Source organism: Candida theae (assembly GCF_024610275.1).
Source record: "Candida theae strain CBS 12239 chromosome Unknown scaffold5, whole genome shotgun sequence".
Classification (NCBI taxonomy): domain Eukaryota; kingdom Fungi; phylum Ascomycota; class Pichiomycetes; order Serinales; family Debaryomycetaceae; genus Lodderomyces; species Lodderomyces theae.
This window is the reverse complement of record NW_026261451.1, coordinates 125,190-146,854: the sequence shown is the minus strand read 5'-3', so window position 1 is coordinate 146,854 and position 21,665 is coordinate 125,190. Positions and strand designations below refer to the sequence as shown.

General features: G+C 40.3%; 8 protein-coding genes across 8 annotated transcripts; 4 read left to right on the top strand and 4 right to left on the bottom strand. All coding sequences in view use genetic code 12, as the record gives it.

Annotated features, from left to right (window-relative positions):
- Window positions 1-45: 45 nt before the first annotated feature.
- On the top strand, window positions 46-3,074 carry KGF57_003803 (SPT20; the record flags this gene model as incomplete). The annotated part of the gene is made up of 2 exons (XM_051753261.1): window positions 46-460; window positions 877-3,074. The coding sequence occupies 2 exons, from the start codon at window positions 46-48 to the stop codon at window positions 3,072-3,074; spliced, it is 2,613 nt and encodes an 870-aa protein (XP_051607667.1).
- A 316-nt stretch (window positions 3,075-3,390) lies between these two features.
- Window positions 3,391-5,352, bottom strand: KGF57_003802 (uncharacterized protein; the record flags this gene model as incomplete). The annotated part of the gene is made up of 1 exon (XM_051753260.1): window positions 3,391-5,352. One exon carries the CDS (start codon window positions 5,350-5,352, stop codon window positions 3,391-3,393), a length of 1,962 nt encoding a protein of 653 aa, XP_051607666.1.
- A 1,627-nt stretch (window positions 5,353-6,979) lies between these two features.
- Window positions 6,980-11,380, top strand: KOG1 (ubiquitin-binding TORC1 subunit; the record flags this gene model as incomplete). The annotated part of the gene is made up of 1 exon (XM_051753259.1): window positions 6,980-11,380. One exon carries the CDS (start codon window positions 6,980-6,982, stop codon window positions 11,378-11,380), a length of 4,401 nt encoding a protein of 1,466 aa, XP_051607665.1.
- A 380-nt stretch (window positions 11,381-11,760) lies between these two features.
- MTM1 (Mtm1p) lies at window positions 11,761-12,948 on the top strand (the record flags this gene model as incomplete). The annotated part of the gene is made up of 1 exon (XM_051753258.1): window positions 11,761-12,948. The coding sequence occupies one exon, from the start codon at window positions 11,761-11,763 to the stop codon at window positions 12,946-12,948; it is 1,188 nt and encodes a 395-aa protein (XP_051607664.1).
- Window positions 12,949-13,022: 74 nt separating this feature from the next.
- KGF57_003799 (uncharacterized protein) lies at window positions 13,023-14,132 on the bottom strand (the record flags this gene model as incomplete). Its single annotated transcript, XM_051753257.1, has 1 exon — window positions 13,023-14,132. The coding sequence occupies one exon, from the start codon at window positions 14,130-14,132 to the stop codon at window positions 13,023-13,025; it is 1,110 nt and encodes a 369-aa protein (XP_051607663.1).
- A 223-nt stretch (window positions 14,133-14,355) lies between these two features.
- Window positions 14,356-15,096, bottom strand: KGF57_003798 (uncharacterized protein; the record flags this gene model as incomplete). Its single annotated transcript, XM_051753256.1, has 1 exon — window positions 14,356-15,096. One exon carries the CDS (start codon window positions 15,094-15,096, stop codon window positions 14,356-14,358), a length of 741 nt encoding a protein of 246 aa, XP_051607662.1.
- A 140-nt stretch (window positions 15,097-15,236) lies between these two features.
- On the top strand, window positions 15,237-17,453 carry RSM22 (mitochondrial 37S ribosomal protein RSM22; the record flags this gene model as incomplete). The annotated part of the gene is made up of 1 exon (XM_051753253.1): window positions 15,237-17,453. One exon carries the CDS (start codon window positions 15,237-15,239, stop codon window positions 17,451-17,453), a length of 2,217 nt encoding a protein of 738 aa, XP_051607661.1.
- Window positions 17,454-18,246: 793 nt separating this feature from the next.
- RPS27A (40S ribosomal protein eS27) lies at window positions 18,247-18,495 on the bottom strand (the record flags this gene model as incomplete). Its single annotated transcript, XM_051753252.1, has 1 exon — window positions 18,247-18,495. The coding sequence occupies one exon, from the start codon at window positions 18,493-18,495 to the stop codon at window positions 18,247-18,249; it is 249 nt and encodes an 82-aa protein (XP_051607660.1).
- Between the last annotated feature and the right edge of the window lie 3,170 nt (window positions 18,496-21,665).

The following is a 21,665-nucleotide window of genomic DNA, read 5'->3' as shown; positions in this document are numbered from 1 at the left end:
CTCTTCTGAAGAGATTAATTGCACGCTATACCGAGTCAACAAGAGATGGCTACCATTGATAATCATCTGGGCCAAGACCAGATAACCAGAGATGATGCACTTAAACTATATACCAGTGCGCTCAATTTCAATGTAATCAGCCGCTACGATCCCGCAATAAGCCAATTGGTATGTCATACATCTCACTGTGTGCTTTACAAATTCAACGAGGAGTCCGAAGAGTGGGTCAAAACAGATTACCAAGGTGCTTTGGCATTGTATGAAAGAAGCGCTAAAAACGAATCCGAGATAGAGAAACCTTCTGAATCTCCACCGCAACAAGAGTTCAAGTACGGCATCATAATATTGAATCGTTCCAACCCCGAATGCTTCTCCTTGGGAATTTTACCTGAATCTGGAATGGAAGTAGAGCTAAATGATAATCTAATTATTGTTCGAAGCCTTGTTGGAGAGATATATGGTTTGTGGTTGTTTAATGAGGAGGAGAGAGACTCATTATATAACACGATAAGGTATCTAGTTTAATAAATTAGAAGGGAGGAAGCGCCAGCAGTTACCTTCAACTATGAAATAGTCCCAGAAACATTATCCGTAATCTAGCTGTACTTTTGAATACAAACAAACAGCGTAGTCTTCAACATGTGGAGGAGGTATTTGAAAGCAGTACTGTGCTTAACCTGCATCACGTGTCATTCTTATTTTTCAAGCACAAGAAAAAAAAAAAAGAAAAACAAAAAAAAAAATAAAACCTTGCAAGACACAATAGCCATTGAGGACATTGTGGAGCATAAACTAAACTTTGGATCGTGTCAGTTAATGCTTAATCAAGTAATATGACCAATTTTGAAATCTCTAACAGTGTAGGCTCGACCATAGCAGCCAACAGAGGGTCTTTCAATTCGAGCCAAACTCCGCAGGCAGTGCTGAGTGTACCTCCCAAGAACCAAGTCTTACAAGAGAAACAACATCAACAACAACTGCAACAACTGCAACAACTGCAACAACTGCAGCTAAAGCAAAGGGTAAATCTTCGAAACTATCATTTTGCCTCGACTACGGAAGAAATACTACGAAAGTATGCAAAATATCCTGCGTCGTTAAGCTTACATATTTTTGACAATCACTACCGATTCAACAATTCCCAGGATTCTCAAATCATACCCAAAAATTCACCCATGATCAAAAGCTTTATGGACCATGTGTTGAAGGAGGAGATTCCAGTGGAGTTGAGTGAGTTGTTGAAGGATTTCTCGATCAAGTCTTATGATGGTTGTCTCATTTTGCAAGTGTATGACCATCGAAACATGGTTGAGACATCGAGTTTCAAAGCAAATGCGTCGCCTTCAAAGGATGCAAAACCTGCACCGATTATTGTGTCGAAACCAAGAACGTACAGGGTACTACTCAGGCCAACTCCACTATCACTCTACTATGATTTGTTGTACCATACAGATTCTGCATTGACGAAATTCACCGATACCTTATCATTGCAAATGGAATCCGAAATTTTGGCCTTGACTAATAGAGACTTGGATCTCTCTGTGAAGACCAATCCTTACCATTACGATTACTTGAAGCCTGATTTTGATGAGGAAGAAGGAAAGGCAGAAATCTCTCACAGAGCGGGTGTCGACGCTCCAGTCCGCAAGGTTCACCAAGACGAAATGGTGTTGCACAAATCTTCCGAGTACGAGGAATTAATGTTGTTGTTGTCCAATAGTAGCAGGCGGTTCGAACACACGCAGGATAAGAAATTGGTTGTTGTGCCCCCTGCAATGCCAAGCGCCGCATCCACACTGTCCATTACAGCCCCGCCTACTAAATCCAACAGCAAAGAAAACTCTGTTGCGGCTGATTCCAAGGGGAAGAGAAATGACAAAACCTCTAGCTCATCGGCGATTCCTACAACTGTTGCCATTTCTCTGAACCCGGTTAGGACTTCTGGTCAGTTTATGCGGTTGAGATTGATTGAAGAAATACGGAAGAAAAGGGAGATTGAAAAGAACCAACAAGAAGCCAAAATACAGGCACAAGCGAATTCAGTACAAAGTGAGATGTTAGCGCAGTCTGGTGCAATCCCTGGCTCAGGTCCTGCCCCTATTGAGTCACCATTTCCATCAGCAAACAACTCAAATCAGCCTCCTATGGATGCTCAAATTGGTAACAAGCGGCAACAATCTAAGTTGCCTCCAGCCGGTAAACGAGCTAGAAAGGATACGATACAGAATCAAGTGGCTGGTGCAAATGCTGCCAATCATGCCGTTCCTCATGGTCCACCGGGCTCTCAAATTCCATTTCCACCATCAAGTTCCAATTCGCAAGTGCTGTCAATGAATAATACACCTCTAATGGGAAACCCCAATGTGCCACAACAGCCAAATATCAACCAAGTCCCTACTCCCCAGCAAATGCCAATGAACACTCCACACATGGGTCAGGGCCCATTACCGAACGCATCCTTTCCTCATGCTTCTGGTGCAAGTCAAGGGATACAGGGACCGCCTCCGCCACAATTACAACATGCGCCACAACAGCCATCATTGCAGCAACAGCAACATCAACAAATTTTCCAAAGCTCGTTGACTCCGGAGGAACAACAAGTGTATAAACAAATTCAGCTGAAGATGAATGCGTTGGCAATTATGAGTCAGCGGGGAGTTGCTCCAAATGGCCAACAATTGACTCCCCAACATAAACAACAGGCAATGCAGCAAGTTAAAGTTTTGCAGCAGCAATTGTTGCAAAAGTTTCCCGTGTACTTTCAAAGGTTGAAGCAGTTCCAGCTTTATCAAAAGCAAAAGCAACTACAGCAACAGCAACAGCAACAGCAGCAGCAACAAGTAGCAGCTGGTACAAGTGTTGGTGGAAGCGGGAGCCCAAACTTGAATGGGCAGTTTAACAACAACATGATGCTACCCCAACAACAACAGCAGTACATGAATCAGTTACCACAGACCGGAGTACCGCCTATGCACAATTCTCAACTGGTAAACACCGCCGCAGCGTCCGCGCAGCAGTCCGGTGGACCAGAACCCAAAAAGAAAAGAGTTTATAAGAAAAAAACGGCAAAGTGATTCAATGGTGTGTTGTTGTTTCACGGCTATGTATGCCCTAACATATCTATCGGGGGCAAGTGAATACGTTACATAGTCGTTAGAGAATTGACACACTCGTAAAAACACTTTGAATACAAACTAAAACTACCCTAAGACGCATATAGATTAACCGACACCAAAAACAAAATAAAACAAAATAAAATAAAATAAAATAAAAAGGCCCGCAACCAATAACCCACAAAAAAATATCTTGACACCAGGTCAAAACAAACTTAAAGCCTACCTATAAAAAAAAATAATGAAAAATATAGCTTCGCAATAAACCAATGCATTCCTATTCCTCCTCCAAGGTTGCACCGTAAATACCGAGTGCTGTGATTGTAGCACCGACGTAAAACAATCCCTTTGCCACTTCTTTAACAATGCCCTTCAATTTTGAGTTTTCACTGGCTGATCTCTTGCGAGGTGGCATTGCAACCTTGTCTTCATTACCATTGCTCGATCCACTTCCGGGGTTATCTTCTTCTTCTCCTTCGCTCATTTCATCGTGTGATCTCTTCCTACTGCTTGGCAAACCCTCTTTTGTCAACACTTCATTCCGTTTGCGACTGGAAGAAGCAACTTCGGCTTTTGTAAACAAGCCATTCGCAACCACAGCTCTGTCTTTGCTCTTATCACCATATTCAGATCCTGCAGCAACACGTTCTGCATATTCCCGCGCTTTCTTCATTACCAAGGGGTCCAATTGTGGCTTGTCGCAATAACAATCTTCTGGATCGGAACATACACAAAGATTTACAAAATCAACCCCACTCTTCTCCAAATAGTCGCAAGTGTCACAATTACACTCAGCATACTTCAAACTTGTACTTGAACGTCCGTCCAGGTGGCCAACCTTATCTTTATCACAAATTCCCAAATTCAACCACTGCTTCTTGCCACAATAGCAACCCTCTAGATCTGAACAGACGCAAATGGACTCTTCCTCCAGATCAATCACCTGCAAGTCAAAATCCAATGATTGGCTATTCTCCTCCCAATCTGAGCTCCAATGCGAATGGTTCGAATCACTTTGAGAAATAGCGTCATCAAAGTCACAACCTGACTTTCCAACTCCATCAACTACATCAGCATCAGAGCTATTGCCATCACTCTCGTCGCATTCAACATCATCATGATCAACAAAATGGGCTAAATCGTAAGGGTCATGTTCCTTGTCCGAAACTTCAATTGATGAAGGGCTCTTTGAAACCAAATTGTCCGAGTGACGCAATGCTGAATCAACCATTACATGCTTGTCGTCTGGCATTGTATTGTCTGTGTTAGCGACCCCTTCTCTCTTGTCATGGTTGTCCTTTTCTGAATATTCACTCTCTACATCGCTACCTTCATAGACAATATCTGATTCGCTCGGCGGTCCGTCTTCTTCGAGGGCATCGTCATCATTTGAAACCAAACTGATGTATTCTTTACTGCCTTCTCTCAAATTATCCTTTTTCAAAGTATCATCTTTGTTTTGGCAGTGATACGACCCATTTTGATTCTCCATTGTCTGCAAGGCATTTTCTTCCTTGCTGCCCTCAGTTGGTTCACTCAATGAAGATTCCTGAAACGTTGGCAAAGGCTCATCTTCATCCTTGGTTAATAGTTTGTCACTTTCATTCTCCTTATCAAGGTCAATGACGATCGAGGCTAATTTCTTCGTCTTCTTCTTCTTCTCTTGTGCTTCGTTACAATCCTCATCGTCACTTTTTTCTCCTGACTCAGCATCATTCACTGCGGATTCGGTATTGTCAAAGGTTGAAATATTTGTTACTGAATCTTCGATTGTAAAGTCACTACCACGGCCAGTCTCTTCTGAGCTACTCGGAACCAATTTGAGCACCGAGTTGTTTATGACAACTTCAAACTGCATACTAACTTTTGGCAGGTCAAATTCAGCAAGGGGAATACTTTTGTGTTCCCAATCAGAATCAAATGCTTTGAACACCTCCTTGATTTTTGATGAAGGTTTGGATAAGATAAATCCCAAAGTATCCTTGTTCTTCAACTGATGTCTCACGTTGTGTTTGATTACGGAGTCATTGATGATGGTTCCAAAGGTGGAGTTGGTATCTTCAATAGTGTATCCGTCATTTTTGTCGTACCTTACTGTGGCGTGTTGCTTAGATAAGTGCTTGTTCTTGAAAAACAAGTTGGTGATAGTTGCCACACGGTCTCCGCCTCTACTAGAAACTCTTTTGACATGAGCTTCCTCTCCGTCTTGTAACACTAAGATTCGTTCATTTGTAAGCATCTTGGGAGGCAAAAGCAGATAAAGTAATGAATATGAGGTAGCGTATTTCCGTAAACCCTCTGTGCTGTGTGGGTCAATTCAGACACACCCTTTCTTTCGTTGCAATCGATTTAAAGGGCTAAATGTGTGTGTGTGTGTGTGTGTGTGTGTGTGTGTGTATATGATAGACGCTGGTTGTAGCTTGTGGTTACAGAGTAAGAGGAGAAGAATAAGGAAAAAAAGAAGGAGGAAGGGAGAAAAGTAGGAGATTAGATAAAAGAGAGAAGGAAACATCAATGAGGGAGGAGCAACAGAATCTTACACAAAAACTAAAAATGGTTTTCTTTATCTATAAAAGAATAGTTTGTATATACACAACAATGTGCTAGGGTATATACCATATACCATAAATGTATCTACATGTATCTACATGTATCTACATGTGTCTACATTGATTGTTGTGTACTTGTGGGTTGAACATAATACATCTGACCAATCCATTCTTAACAACAACAAGAGTTTGAAAATACAACTACACAATAATAGATCGTAAACAGTAGTATTTCATTCTTGCTTCTAGCTTCAAACCACCATACAAGTATCTCTACACTTCTACATTATAAACTGGATCATTCAACAAGTATACTTTTAATTAAAGTCTACTCAATTACCCACCAAGACTTAATACGTACTTCATTCAAGCAGACCAATAACAACATAAATTTAAACATTCCCCATCAATTATTCAAAATTTTCATCCTATTTACCACAGGTTCATGGGCAAACATGCACAATCCCAGAGTTAACGGCGTTCGAATTTGAAAGCAAAAAAAAAGCAGCCAGTAAGGACAGAGAACAAAACATACATCTCTAGCATGTGTTGCAAACTTCAAATCATTCAAATGTAATATTCAAGCAGTGAAAGTGGTATAGCTCGTGAAATGATTGTTTGCCTTTGAACAAAGCAAACTGATGCAAAGCATCCAAAAACAGGCTCCTTAAACACCAAGACTAAGACTTGGAACCACAAACCGTGAACAAAGACAATAGAAATCTCCTAGCAAGAAAGGAGTATTCATTGAATGATTGAAGTAGGTTCCCTTTCTTCTTTTTCATAAAAATTTGGGATTCTCTTGAGCTATTTATAGTGTGACAATTTCGGAACTCCTCGTAAATCTTTTTTATATGTTTTTTTTGGTTATGTTCTTTTGTACACTTTCAAGTGAAGAAACCAATTGCTGAAACGATAAAAGATTGAGTAAGCCACCAGAACCCTAGGTAAATTGTATTATTTTCCTTGAACTCATATTCATTCCTGCTCGAAATCCTAATGTTTTCAAGTGGTGTATATCCAGTGAATTAACAGTGCTGCTCTTTTTGAAAATGCTTTATATCGAGACACCAAGAAATTGGGCAAAACCCCGTGAGAGATCACATATAGACAAGACAAGAGGACATTGACAGTTTGCTTTTACTGACTCATTCCTTTATGTAGGAGCATACATTCATTTGCGGTGTTCGACTAGGTGGTAGCGCAGATTAGATCTCGATTAAAACCTCTCGTATGTGAAAGTCAGAGCCCTCTTTTCATCTCGCACACATTGACACAGCTCTCAAAGTGACTCTTGTTAACTTGCACCAGCCAATAATGACAGCAAGAGATTCACCGGGCTCTCAGCAGGTCCTCGACCATGAGAGCACTCGACGAACAGCAGACATGACTGACAAGATGAGACATGGGTTCGGTGAAGATTACAATTCAGAAAACTTCTTAAACACCCTCGCCAACACCTTTTACATCTATTTTGATGACAAAAGGCACAGTACCACGGGGAACCCTCTCACTAAGGAGATGAAAAACAACCCCAAGCATTTTAAAAACTTTCAACCTATCCACGACTGGAAAATCATGAAAGAAAGGCAAAAGACCATCAGTGCCGTGTTGGTGATGTGTCTCAATTTAGGTGTCGACCCTCCGGATGTCATGAAGACTTATCCATGTGCTAAACTCGAAGCGTGGTGTGACCCAACTACTTTCACCGACACCAAGAAAGCAATTGAAAATATTGGTAAGAACTTGCAAACACAATACGAAACACTTTCCCTACGAACTAGATACAAACAATCATTAGACCCTTGTGTGGAAGATGTAAAGAGATTTTGCAATACATTGAGACGCAATGCTAAAGACGAGAGGATCCTCTTTCATTACAATGGCCACGGTGTACCACAACCAACCACCAGTGGAGAAATTTGGGTTTTCAATCGTGGGTATACTCAATATATCCCTATATCACTTTATGACTTGCAAACCTGGCTAGGAGCTCCCGTTATTTTTGTGTATGACTGCAATAGTGCTGGAAATATCGTCCACAACTTTAAAAAATTTGTACAAAAGCGAATCGATGATGATAATGAAGGTAATCACGATGCCAGTGCACCCTCGTCAACGTCAGCTTATCTTGACTGCATTCAGTTAGCTGCGTGTAAAAGTAATGAACTATTGCCTATGAGTCCTGACCTTCCTGCCGATTTATTCACTTGTTGTTTAACATGTCCTATTGATATCAGTATAAAGTGGTTTATCATGCAAAGCTCGCTTAAGAAAAGCTACTATGATTCGCTACCCAAGAATCAAATTGGAAATGTCATTGTTCCAGGAAAGTTGACAGATCGAAGAACTCCACTAGGAGAGCTCAACTGGATATTCACTGCAATAACTGATACAATCGCGTGGACCTCCCTTTCAAGACCAATTTTCAAACGACTCTTTCGACAGGACTTGATGGTGGCTGCACTATTCAGAAACTTCTTACTAGCAAAGAGAATAATGCCCCATTTGAACTGCAATCCAATAAGTGACCCACCATTGCCAGACTCGGTGAAATATCATCCAATGTGGGACTCTTGGGACTTGGCTATTGATCAGGTACTTTCGCAATTGTTGAAAACGGGAACCGAGGAGCCTGTGAGTCAAAATGCTAGCCAGTCCCAACTATTGATAGCAAATGGCCTGGCAGCTGCTAATGGGAGCAGCAGCTCGCACCTGGTACCTCATGCAAATGGATCTTCATCAATCGTGCCCACAACACAAAGCTTAGGAAATTACCAGCATTCAACTTTTTTTGAGCAGCAATTGACTGCTTTTGAAATATGGCTAAAGTACGCAGGTCCGTCGACAAAAGAAGCGCCCGAACAGCTTCCAATAGTATTGCAAGTATTGCTATCTCAAGTCCACCGATTGAGGGCATTAATCTTACTTTCAAAGTTCCTTGATTTGGGTCCATGGGGAGTTTATCTATCTTTATCCATTGGCATTTTCCCGTATGTGTTGAAACTTTTGCAAAGTCCTGCTCAGGAATTGAAACCAGTATTGATATTCATATGGGCGAGGATAATGGCTATCGACTACAAGGGTACTCAGCAGGAGTTGTGCAAAGACAAGGGCTATAATTATTTTTATTTGATCTTGAATTCTTCACCACCAAACCAGGTAGGTGGTACTCACGGATCCGGAGGCTCTGCCTCGAGTGCCGCGATGTTAATTAACGACGATCATAAAGCAATGAGTGCATTTATTTTAACACTTTTCATAAAGGACTTCAAGAATGGCCAGAGACTTTGTTTCTCCAGTGAAGTTGTCACCAACTGCATACGCTTCATCCAAACAAGCGAAAATCCGTTGTTAAGACAATGGTGCAGCTTGTTACTTTCTCAATTGTGGAACAAGTACCCGGACGGGAAGTGGGTGGCGTACAAGGATGGTCATATAAATCAATTGCTGTTACTTATAAATGACCCTATCCCCGAAGTCCGTACATCTATTGTGCTTGCTATGACCAACTTTCTTTCTGATCCTGCTCCTCCACCATTTGGGCAACCTCAAAGTACACAACAAAAGCCATCACAGTACAGTTCGACTTCCGAGACCAGGAAAGACGAAATGAGACAGCAAGATTTGAAATTAGCTAACGTTGTATTGGGCCTCTTGGGTGATGGTTCTCCGATTGTGCGGAAAGAATTGGTGTTTTTCATCAACAAGTTCATCAAAGCATACTCCAAGTTCTTTTTGGTGGTTGCATTCAATCAATTGGAGGAGGAAATTGTACTTATTGATAACCCGAACAACTTGAATGATTTTAGAAAACGTTCCCCGGCATATGGCTCTATATTCAGCTCGATCTGGAAAGCGCTTTTGATATTGTCAGAAGACCCACACTGCGAGGTGAAGAATTTAGCTGAAGTTGTGATTGATTTTGTCATGGTGCATTTGAATAATAGTGAGTTGGGTCAGTTGGTTACGGAAATGCAAGGGTACTTGTTGAGTAAATCCACCCTCAATATAAGTGAAGCTTTTATATCCGGCACGCCTATTTTGAGTAAGCCCACTGTGGGTACTGTGGGTGAGAAAAGACAAGTGTCAAGTGCATCAATGGTTAATCGAAAGAATAGCTTACTCATAGATGGCTCTTCTTTGAAAACAAGAGCCGTTTCAGCAAAAGAACATCACTTGCCAGACACTAGATCTAACAATGAATCCATTACATCGAAAATTAAAAATATGTCCATGTCAAAATTGTTGAAAAGCTTGCATCTAAACGAAGAGTCGGACATGAAAGGATTCAGTCGTATATTGGCTTCAGGTCCAACTCCTAGTCGATATGGAGGCGAATATAAGCCTAAATCGGCATTTTACAAACCTCGGGATTTGACAGAACTACCCGAACTTCCAGCGGAGTCAGATTTCTTTGAATACAGTTGTGAGTACTTTCAAGAACCGCAAATGTCCAAAAATGAGGCTGACGAGCCGGGTTCCAGAGAGTATGTCAAGAGATTGTGGCGCAGGAATCGGAATGAACAGATAATTCAAGAAACTCAGCCACAGAAGGAGATGGCATTACGTGGGGATTGGAGTACAAACGTCAGAGTGTTGAACAACGTGTCGCAACCCAAATGTGTCAAGTTCACGCAATTTGAAAAGATTTTGGTTGCAAGCGATGAAAAGGATAATGTGACAGTTTGGGATTGGGGTCGTGGTAAGATTGTTAAGAAGTTTTCTAACGGGAACCCCTTTGGAACCAAAATTACGGATTTGAAATTTTTGAATGAAGATGATCAGCCTTTGTTATACACCGGCTCGTCTGATGGAGTGGTGAAGATTTATAAAAACTTTCACAATGATGAAAGTATTGACGGCGGTGACGATGAGGATGACGAATATGATCCATACAAAGGCAACAAGATTAATCAAAAGCATGGCTTCTTTGAAGAGAACGACAACGATGTATATACCAACAAGATAGAGTTGGTCACAGGCTGGAGAGCGCTAACAGACTTGCTCCTTACTGCAAAAAGCTCGGGTCTTGTTTCGGAGTGGCAACAATCGAGAGGTTCGCTCTTGGTAAGTGGTGACGTTAAAGTTATTCGTATTTGGGACGCGCCACGTGAATTGTGTCTACTGGATATACCTGCCAGGTCCTCGTCATCGATCACTAGCTTGACCTCTGACCAAGTCGCGGGTAACATCTTTGTTGCAGGATTCGACGACGGTAGCATCAGAGTGTACGACCAAAGGCTTGATGCGAGAGAGTCGATGGTACGAATGTGGAAGCAGTCAAGACAACCAAACGGGCAACCATTCCGCAACGTTGGACAAGGTTCTATAAAAAATATTCAAATGCAAAGAGGGGGTTACAGGGAATTGATCAGCGGTTCATCTGATGGGTTTGTCAACTTGTGGGATATAAGACTAAACGATCCAATATTGACCTACAATACACCCGGTAACCAAATCCGTAGCATTGATGTTCATGAACATGCACCCGTTTTAGCAACAGGCTCCAAATCGGTAAACATTTGGTCAACATCCGGTGAAGATTTGACAACTTTGAAAAATCCTTCTCATGAAAAGTACTTGACAACAAATCGAGGTATCAATTATCTTTCAAGTGTGACATTCCACCCGCATAGGATGATGCTTGCTACAAACTACACGCAGGATGCTAACATAAACATATATACTTGTACAGATGTAGTTAGTGAGTATTGAATTTTTTTTGGTGTGGTGGAGAGGCTCTCTATTCTGTAGACTTGAAAACGCTTTATTAGTAAACCGCAGTCGCAGAACCTTTCAGTGTTGTGAGACCATCCTAGTGGGCGAAGGGAAGCAGCGAAAGAAAAAAAAAAAAAAAAAAACAAAAAAGAAAAAAAAGAGAAAAGAGAAATTATTTGAGTGTGAGTGTGCGAATCGGGTAAAATCTACCGAGCAATGCAATTTGCGAAGAGTCACATTTTGCATTCAAGAGAAACGACACTTAAAGACACAGTACAACGTCAACGTTTCACTGATCAACGAAAATATCTAGTATTCACTGTTGAGAGAAACACTCTTGCTTGGCAGCCTCATACGTTCGGCAACACAGTTTTCAAATGTCACTATCATCTGAGTTAGCAGGAGGAATAGAAGACAACGAGTTGTCCTTTGGTGACAATAAAGACAAAATGCCAACCCATAGAAATGGGAAAGAGCAGAAGGTCGTCACGGACGAGAATATCTCAGTGTCCCAGAGAATGATCAGTGCTTGTTCCGGGAGTCTAATTACTTCATTGGTGGTGACGCCATTCGACGTAATACGAATCAGGATCCAACAGCAAGAAATTCTACCGCAGAATGAACCTTGTTGTCAAGTGCATTACCCTGAGCATTTCATGAAACAATTACCGAAACACGAAGCGGCAGCTCTTGCTAATTCACCCGAACTATTTTGGATACACAACAAGTACTGCAGTCCGGGAGCAGAGCAGTGTACGCGTATAACATCGACCTTTCAAGGATTTTCCACGATCACCAAGCACGAAGGAATTGCAACCCTATGGCGTGGGTTGTCGCTAACTTTGTTGATGGCGATACCATCAAATATCATCTACTTTACCGGATACGAATATATCCGTGATCATTCGCCATTTGGGAACTCGTCATTCAATCCATTGCTTTGTGGTGCATTAGCGCGTATGATGTCTGCAACATTTGTCGCCCCGGCTGAGTTGATCAAGACGCAATTGCAATCGATTCCAAGCGATTCTAGAAACTCGTCCCATGTATTGAGTCATCTCTTGAGAGATTCAATGGCGTTGGTGAAAAAGAATGGAGTGTTTACATTGTTTAAAGGTTTACAAATTACCCTCTGGAGAGATGTTCCCTTTTCCGGAATCTATTGGTCGTCGTATGAGGTGTGCAAAAAGCAAATTGCCCGTGCTTTAAAGACGGATTTCAACAACACCACTAGTGGAGGTGCCGATGATTGGAAAGTGTTTACGACATCGTTCTTGTCGGGATCTATATCCGGTGCGATTGCTGCCTTCTTCACCAACCCCTTTGATGTCGGAAAAACAAGGCTACAAATAACCATGGATGAAGGTGACATCAAACACAAGCACAAGCACAAGCCAAATATGTTCAAGTTTTTGGCAAACATTTACAAGAATGAAGGTGTTGGAGCGTTGTATTCGGGTTTCGGTCCAAGAGTGATGAAGATAGCTCCTGCGTGTGCCATCATGATTTCTTCGTATGAAGTTGGAAAGAAGCTTTTCAAGAACGGAAATGTTTCAAACGAGTAAAGAGAGATAGCATAAAAACATGTATATAAATTAACGAAATGATGCAGGATTTAATGTAGGCGTTGGCATTTCCCTCAACTCCAATGATCATCAAGAATCGAATTGCCTCTGAGGGGATCCTGGCGAAACTCATCTCCGTATTGTGAACTTTGTGACTGCAATGGGTAGATCTTGGAAAATGTGCGCCTAACACCAGAGTTTTGTTCTTGAGAAGGGAGTGATTGCGGATTTGGCTTTAATTGTTGAGTGCCATTTTCTTGATCAACGTGTATGCAAGGGTTTTTTTTACACTCAGCACAAGAAGATTGGGGTGTTGGTATATCGTAATTTTTCATCTTGATCTGGTCATTGTCAGTATAGATCTGGTGGACTTGAGGTGATTTTCTCTTCAATGCCAATCTCGATAATCTTGTTGGTGATGTGCGACCGAGGTCACTGTCCCTCAAAATGTGATTCTGATTTATGCCATTTGTTTCCCCACCCTGCTCCAACCCCAACCCATTCATGCAATGATTTTGTTCCAATGAATTCACACACTCCATAAAATCCTCGCAAACTTCGTTCAATTTACGTGACGTTGAGTGTAATGTGCAAACATAATCAATGATGCTCTCCTTCAAATCGTTGGCTATTGACCGCACAAATTGTTGTTCAACCACTTGCAAACTACAATCCACCTCTTCCAACTTTTCGATAATCAAAACAGTTGATGATGCTTTAGGACCAACCCGTGCTTTGTTTTCCTTCAACTGCTTCTCCAACTTGATCTTGGAAAAGAGTAACTCCTTTTGTTTCTTCTCACGCTCGTTAACAAACGACAAACTTAGCTTTATCTTCTCCAACTTTTCATTCAATTGGGCACTAGCGTTTGTCTGGGCAGAGAAAATGAAGTTGAAATCTTTAATGATCAGGGAACACTCTTGTGTGGGAATCGAATCGGACCACACATTGGCATCACTTAGAATCTCTTGCTCTAACTTCTTGGCCCTTACTTTTGTCTTAATGAGCTTGCTCAATTTCTGATGGATCTTGTGTGAAGACGATCTTGATAACTTTGATGTATGCTCATCGGTAACGGTGCTGTCATTGTGCAGTTGTGTACTTGCTGATGCACCAAACCCGGACATGGACACCACTTTCTCCAAAACGCGATGAAGTGCAGTTCCTGGCCGTTTTTCATCCATTGCAATGCTCTTTCTTATTGTAAGGGATGCGCTGTTGAAAATGCTGTGCTCTTGATGGTGGATAGTGACTAGCACACTCTTGGTTATGCTTGACACAAGTAAAATCATTCGCAGCCAAAACTAAAACTAAAACTAAAAAAATAAATAAATTAAAGGAAAAAGAGACTGCGGTCGTGTACTTTTGAAGAAATAGTGAAACTTTGTTATACAGTTTTACATGTGTCTACTTCTTCTTCGAAACCTCTTCATCCAAATTGAGTCCAGTGATGTTGGCAATGGACTTTTTCAAAGAATGGGCTCCACTTTCTGCACGTCTGACATTGCGTTCAGCACCTTCTTCGATAGATCTGGCCAATCCAACAACATTTTGGTAAGCATTGGCTTGTTGTTGTGCAACTTGGGGAACATTCTTTTGCTCCAATCTCCATGTAAACTCCCGCGTGTTGTCAAATGTAACTGGTAAAAAGTACTTGAAAGCTGCCAAGCCGGTTATCACAGGAAATGTGAGTTTGGCAATCACTCCACGAGGTCTAGCGGCAATTGTTCCTGCCAAAGCTGCAACTATGACGTATATACCATTTGGCAAAAGATCCTCCTTCTTGTGATGTAAGTCACTCACCGTTGACGTAATGAGCCTTTCCGTGTCATTGAATTTTGTGTAGTTCTTGTTGACCCAGTTGGATAAGTCAGAGGCCCTAGCTGAAGTAAACTCTCTAGCGTTTTTGAAAAAGTTCTCTGTTGAATCGGTGGATCGTACCGATATGCCATCAACAAGTCTGTTTTCTCCCAATGTCTTGACCTCGGAGGCTGGCGCGGGGACTATAGTTCCAGGGAGTGGGACAACCTCTGCGTCGTCCTCATAGAATTTTCTGCTTGATGATGAATCATTTTTGATGATTGATGACTTGGATACAGCCATTCCCGTAGCTAAAACAGAGACGCCTAGCGAAACTGATCTTATCATTACTTTGTTGATTGGATAGTAAGATAAATTTTCAACTCTGACTTTTTTTCTTTGCTTTGCTTTGCTTTGCTCGCTTTTTAAAAGAAATATGATTTGCAAATTCCTCTCTCATCTCATTTTGTCCTTGCAACCCATTCACGATGAGTCTAAGTCGAAGAGGCGCCACACGGGCAAGAAGTGCACTAGCGACCATTATAAGAAGGCAGCATACTCTACCGCATAGTCAACTGCCGAAACGAGCTAGCCAAGGGCTCGATTACGAATTTGTCAAATCAGAGGATCGTTCGAGAGCAGAGATTTTGAAAAACTATTTATCACAAGAACAAGTTCTTAGTCATCTTGAGGGAGAAGAAGACGGTCCACTGCAGTTTGAAGACCGATCTCCTTTTAGAAATGAAGACGGATCATTAATCAAGGGTAATAATGCTTTGGAAGCTAGACTAGATAACCGAACTTTGCAAGGAAGAGTAGATCATTCTGTGACCGCACTACCATCTGAGATTGCCAAAACGATTCAAAACAATATCTTGAGCACCACCATTCCGGCAAAACTAAGAGAACGTGTGGTCTCGATGTATCAGAATTTGCAAAAGAGTCAGATACAACAAGCACCACTGAGCGAGCTTGATTGCAATGCTCACATTGCTGGTCTTTTTTTACAAGATTATAGTCATGTTAAGCAGGTACTTGGTGAGTTGAGACACAGGGTCGGCCATGACCAATTTAATCCAAGGAGAGTGTTGGATATAGGGTATGGACCAGCAACGGGGGTTGTGGCATTGAACGAAATCATGGGACCAGACTGGGTCCCTGAAGAAAAAGATGCTTACATTGTAGGAAGAAAGAATAATGAAATGAAGAAAAGGGCCAAGATAATCTTGTCAAGGCAAGTGAATGAGAATTTTTCAGGTACTGGCGAACCCAGTGAGCATCAAGTCGATGAAGAAAAGGAATATGTGGGTCCAATCGATGCCAAAAGAATTCAAATTCGAACCAAGTTGAGAGATAGTATGCCAGTGACAAAGAGTTACGACTTGATCATTGTGCATCATTCGCTTCTTACTAGAGAGTACAATTTCCCCAATGATGTTGATGAGAAAATGAGAATGATTTTAAACTTGCTTGCCCCAAATGGGCATTTGGTTCTTGTTGAGCGAGGCAATTCGGTTGGGTTTGAAACCATCGCAAGGGCAAGACAGTTGATGATACGTCCAGAGAACTTTCCTCACGAGTTGGGCAAGATTCCGCGTCCCTATGTTAGTGGCTCTAGTGGTAAACCACAACACTTGAAGAAGGAGGATACGATGATTAACGAGGACGATGTGGAGTTTGAAAAGGAAATGTTGGCGAAATTAGACTTGGAAGAGGCTAGAGAACAAGGTATCAACTTGGAAACTGAATTGGACTCTAAATTTGGTAAGCTCAACGAAGAAGAAATGAAGTTTGACGAAGAAGACGATCCAAATTTTGATGTGCTTGATGTTGAAGCAGCTGTGAGCGATTCTTCTTTAGAAAAAATTGATTACCACTTGAAGGTGATTGCACCATGTCCACATCATAGAAAGTGTCCTTTGCAATTGGGTGATCCAAAGTATTATAAAATTCCGTCACATAAGCATCGGTTAAACTTTTGTTCGTTTTCCAAAATTATGGAAAGACCGGATTATACAATGGAGTTGAAAAAGGGTAAGAAGTTGGCGGTGAAATGGGACAAGAATTCCGTTGATGGAATTGGTACACTTCGTCGTAGTGAGTTGAAGAAACTTGGTGGTAAAGGTAGACCAGGCGGTAGGGATACCGAAGATGGTTCCTATTCCTACTTGATTGTTGAGCGAAGCAACAACACTGAAAAATCCATTGCCCAAATCAACAATCTCCGTGATTATAGTAACAGCGACAATTCACCTGTTGGTAAAGACGACATCAACAATTGGCCAAGAATTGTTAGAACACCAGACAAGTTGAAGAAAAATGTTAAATTGACTGTTTGTTCTAGTGAAGGGAACATTGAAACGTGGCAAATTCCTCGATCCTTGGGTAAACAAGCTTATCATGATGCAAGAAAAGTCCAATTGGGTGATTTGTGGGCATTGGATAAAAAGGCAAGCACCAAGAGACTGCCAATTTCAAATGAGGTAAAATCCAAATTGGACACCTTGTACAAGACCCAGAAAAAGACATTTAAGAAGGAACAACAACGTAAGGTTTGGAGAAAAAAGGTTGGTGTTAGTGAAAGTGAATTTGATGATGGGTTCTTGGCAACAGAAATGATGGCAAGTAAATTGGAAAGTAGTCGCTCGTACAGGAAACAAGGAAAGCGATTGGATACAAATCCAGAAGAGTATGAGGGAAAGTGATGGATATAGAAAGTATTGTATATAGATTCTAGCCGGGTATTTATTTATTTGTGCACTGCTTCTACACTTTTCCTTGTATTTTAATTTGATATCGTTACATTAAACATAATATACACTAACTAATAAACTTAAACGGTATGTATTCTTATTAAATCCGGTAATAAGGTATACACCACCAATATGCAATAAAAAAGTGAAAAAAAAATCAAACAAACGTCAGTCATGCTAAAGTAAATGCACCAAAATAACCAATGTAACTTCAACCTAAAATTCGACCCTCCCAAAAGTCTCTTCATGATGAAATTACCGCTATTGATAAACACTTCTTAATCGTATTCGTATAGTGTCGTCATGAATGGGTTAGCTTTGATCTCTGTATCATCTCAGAGTGCATTATCAAAAACATGGTTGTGAAAGCAAGCCACGCTGCTACCCGTGACTATTCTCCATCCATAGTCTCTTTCCCTCTATTCTCTCGAGTGATACTGCCAAACAAACCCATCTAGACAGAAAAAAAAATAAATGGGGCCCATTATTGTATGCCAAAGGAAGTCACTACCACATTTCGTCCTTGTAGTTCCAAATTTGTGACCCTCTCTCCATCATAATACCTTCCAATTATTGCACTTTCTATTCCGCTGGCTAACCACTGCTACATCAGTCAGCCCAAAACGTGAAGCGGAAATGACAAATGGTCAAGTATTCAAGAACTGAATATGATTATAATGCCAAAAAAAAAAAAAGAAAAAATTCAATCGATTTAACCCATTCGACGATTATCTCATCGCAGCATCTACTTTCTCCTGAATGATGAGCCTTCAGCTAATTTTGCTTTACCGCCAGTTGGAGTACACAATAAATTGGAACATTTTTCACAAGCAATGGCAGTTTGAGCATGACTAAAGACAGTGGCAATGTTGAAGCATCCTGGACATTTAATATCAATGAAGTAGGAGTTTGGCTCTTGAACCAATTTCTTTAACTTATAAGTGTGTTTTTCAGTTTCTGGGTTTGGGTGTAACAAATCTTGTACTAAGACCATATTTGCAAAAGAAGGTAAATGTAAATGTAAATGTGTAGTGAAAGAAATGGAGATGGAAAAACTTTGAGGTTCAGATTTGTCCCTATTTATACTGTGGATGCAAATGATAAAAAGAAATAGCTGTGTGGCAAAAGATAAATGAAAAAAAATTTTTTTTTATTTTTCCTTCTTCTTATTGTTAGAAAGTGCGTGCAACAAGTGCAAAAAAATTCAAAAGGGGAAAAAGAAATTTTCAAAATGTGTGTGTGTGTGTTTCATTTGTTACTTCTCTCCTTCTCTTGTGACTTTTGAAGAACAACTGAGAACAATATTGTCCTGTGAATTTCGTACATACCACATTGGCGAGCCGTATAGAACTTCATGGAACCATTTTTTCCTATCTGCAAGAAAACCATTGATGTGTAATTACACTGTGGTAAAAAAAAAAAAGAAATATCTAAAGATTTAAGAAATCGCGCATATAAACTGTTGCGGAAATTCCGACGGATTATTATGTCTCAGGTCGGACTTTAAGCAGCGATATATACTTGGTCATCAAATGGCCCTTTTGGGTTCCAAGTAGGACTGGAAGGACAGTCCATCTACCATGTTTATGCCTTGGCTCACCTGCAACGAAGATAGAGAATCCGATCGAAACACTGTAGTGCTCAATCCACCTACGTCAGAAATTATATGAGCTATCGGTGCTATTTGCAAATTTAAAAAAATGTAGTCAGGAATTACTCTCATGGTAAATGATCTATAACAGGGTTATTTGTGCTTGTAGCCTCAAAGTTGACTGGTTAAAGAATATCTTATGAAGCTTGATGCGTAAAAAAGTATGATAAAAGATGTGTTCATATTTTAGGTATAGATTAGTGATAGCTGTTTGAAACACTACTGCTTGCCAGAGCTCCTCTTGTTGAATATACACTCAAAAAGGTGGAGCAGAAGAAATTATTCCAAGCATCGTCTCAGTTCATATATTTGCAATCAACAACGATAGCTTCAAAGGTTACAAAGGGTCATATTTCAACAAAGATTATAACATTCATTTATCTGTAAATAGCTCATTATTCAGAACATAAGAATCAAAAAAAAAAAAAAAAAATAGCAAATAGCTAAGTACCAAACATTCAAAAGCTTTGTCCATAGGTCAAAAAAAGAAAAAAGAAAAGAGAACGAATTGTAAAAAGAAGGAGGTAGTTGTTGGATATTTATACGTTAGCGGGAACAGTTCAAACCTCTCAACATCAGAAAATATAATATAGCAACAAATCGTCCAAGGACCAAATTTTATGTGAAGTAATGCAAAATAAAACTGAACTGCAAATGAAACCGTAATCGTGACTCAGTTGAGTATTTTAACGTGTACTTGCATATTTTACTTCGAAATAACCACTTTCAAACATCGACCAAATATTTTATGTTCCTTTTTACATCCTATGTTCCTTTTTGTTTTGAAGACAACTTGCTGGACCTAACATTTCAGAAGAGTTATGAATCAGCTAATGATGTAACTATGTTTTGATTAGACCTTTAGTAGTACAGTTCTCTCTCTTAACAATGTCTTTTTGTCTCTGCTTTTGCACCCAAATGCAGGTAAAAATCCAGAAACCCCAATGAGGGCAGGCGCAAGTTCCTCTTCAGTTACACAAAGTACACTATGCTAAAGGAGTCGTTTGTCTTACTACAAAGTGTGTGAGTAAAACAACACTTTACAACCTATCGGTGGTTTGTTTATACTAAGTCCCAATTTGGGTTGAAGAAGCCAATGAGTTTTAACAATACCATATTATATATATAGAGAGAGAAAATGCAGCTTGTGGCCAGTCCCCGCCTCATCCCTCGTAGTTGCGGCTCAGAGGACTAAGATAATAAGTGTCAACAAAAAATTTTCAATCCTTTTGTGTTGTTTATAGTTTGAAGTCTAGAAGCATTTGAATGCAGTCTTAGGTCTCCTCCAAGATTCTATTTTTTGGCCATTTTGCATGCAATGAAGACACGCTGGATAAAGTGCCAGAGAATACGAATCATATTGGGAAGTCACAACAAGCAGCTCTGCACTTTTTCACGCATGAGATAAGTTTTGCAAGATGGCCTCGTTCGTTACGTCTAAACTGTAGACAAAAAACGCTTCGTCCCCATGTGAAAAAGTCTGATTCAGCGTAAATACTATATAATGTATCTTTATAGCTATTGTTATAAATACGAAAGACTAAAGAAAGACTGGGCAAATTGGAAGCAAAGGTGGTTTGTTTTGTCTTGTCGTAAACTATAAAATGAAAAATAACAAAATGAGACACAGACACGCTCTCTTCTTACAAAATTACAGCACAAAATTAAAAATAGACACACTAGGAGTAAAGTAAGACAATCTCACTATAAGTTTACACAAGATCGGCAAATATGGAGAGACTAACAAGACACTACATACACAATGCACGTGTTCTTCTTCAGGCTATTTGCCTTTTCAAGGTTATTAAGCTCATCGCCATTCTTCTTTTAGTCTTTTGTGTATATGTGTGGGTATAGTATATACGCACAAAGGCGGTATTGTGTTCACGATAGTAGGTAGTCGAATCAAACGTATGTATTGATTTGCAGTGGGTTTTAGTTCAAAAGAGGAAAGAAGAGAAAAAGCATACACCAACCCAAAACAAAACAAATCAAGCCACTTATCTCTACAGCTAGCATCAAATTCTAGCTACTCATAGCTCTAGGCAGTAAAAATGTGTAGTATCGTTTGTTGTGATTTGAACTTACCAACCTTATCTATCTATATATATATATAGACATATATATATTTTTACTCTTTCTCCACCTTCCTAGATTGTTTCAGTATTTTTAACCTTATATACAGATATCAAACAACAACTATCAAGGAGCACGACAATTGCACTTCTACTTCCCCTCCCCCCTGCTTCGTTCAATAGACAATCAAAACCATATATATATATATACCCTGACTTACCTTTCTTCGAGTAAAGCAAGATAATTCAAGACAACACTCCAGCATAAACAAACACACAAGACACAGGCACAGTTGCAGAAGTAGAGGACTACACACCAAACTTTGCCTTCTCTTCCCTTCGCTTACGAGATTTTTTCACCCATTCACACACATTGTTTTTTTTTTTTTTATTTTCTTATTTTTACAACCACACAATTCAAACAAGTTTAGGTAACTA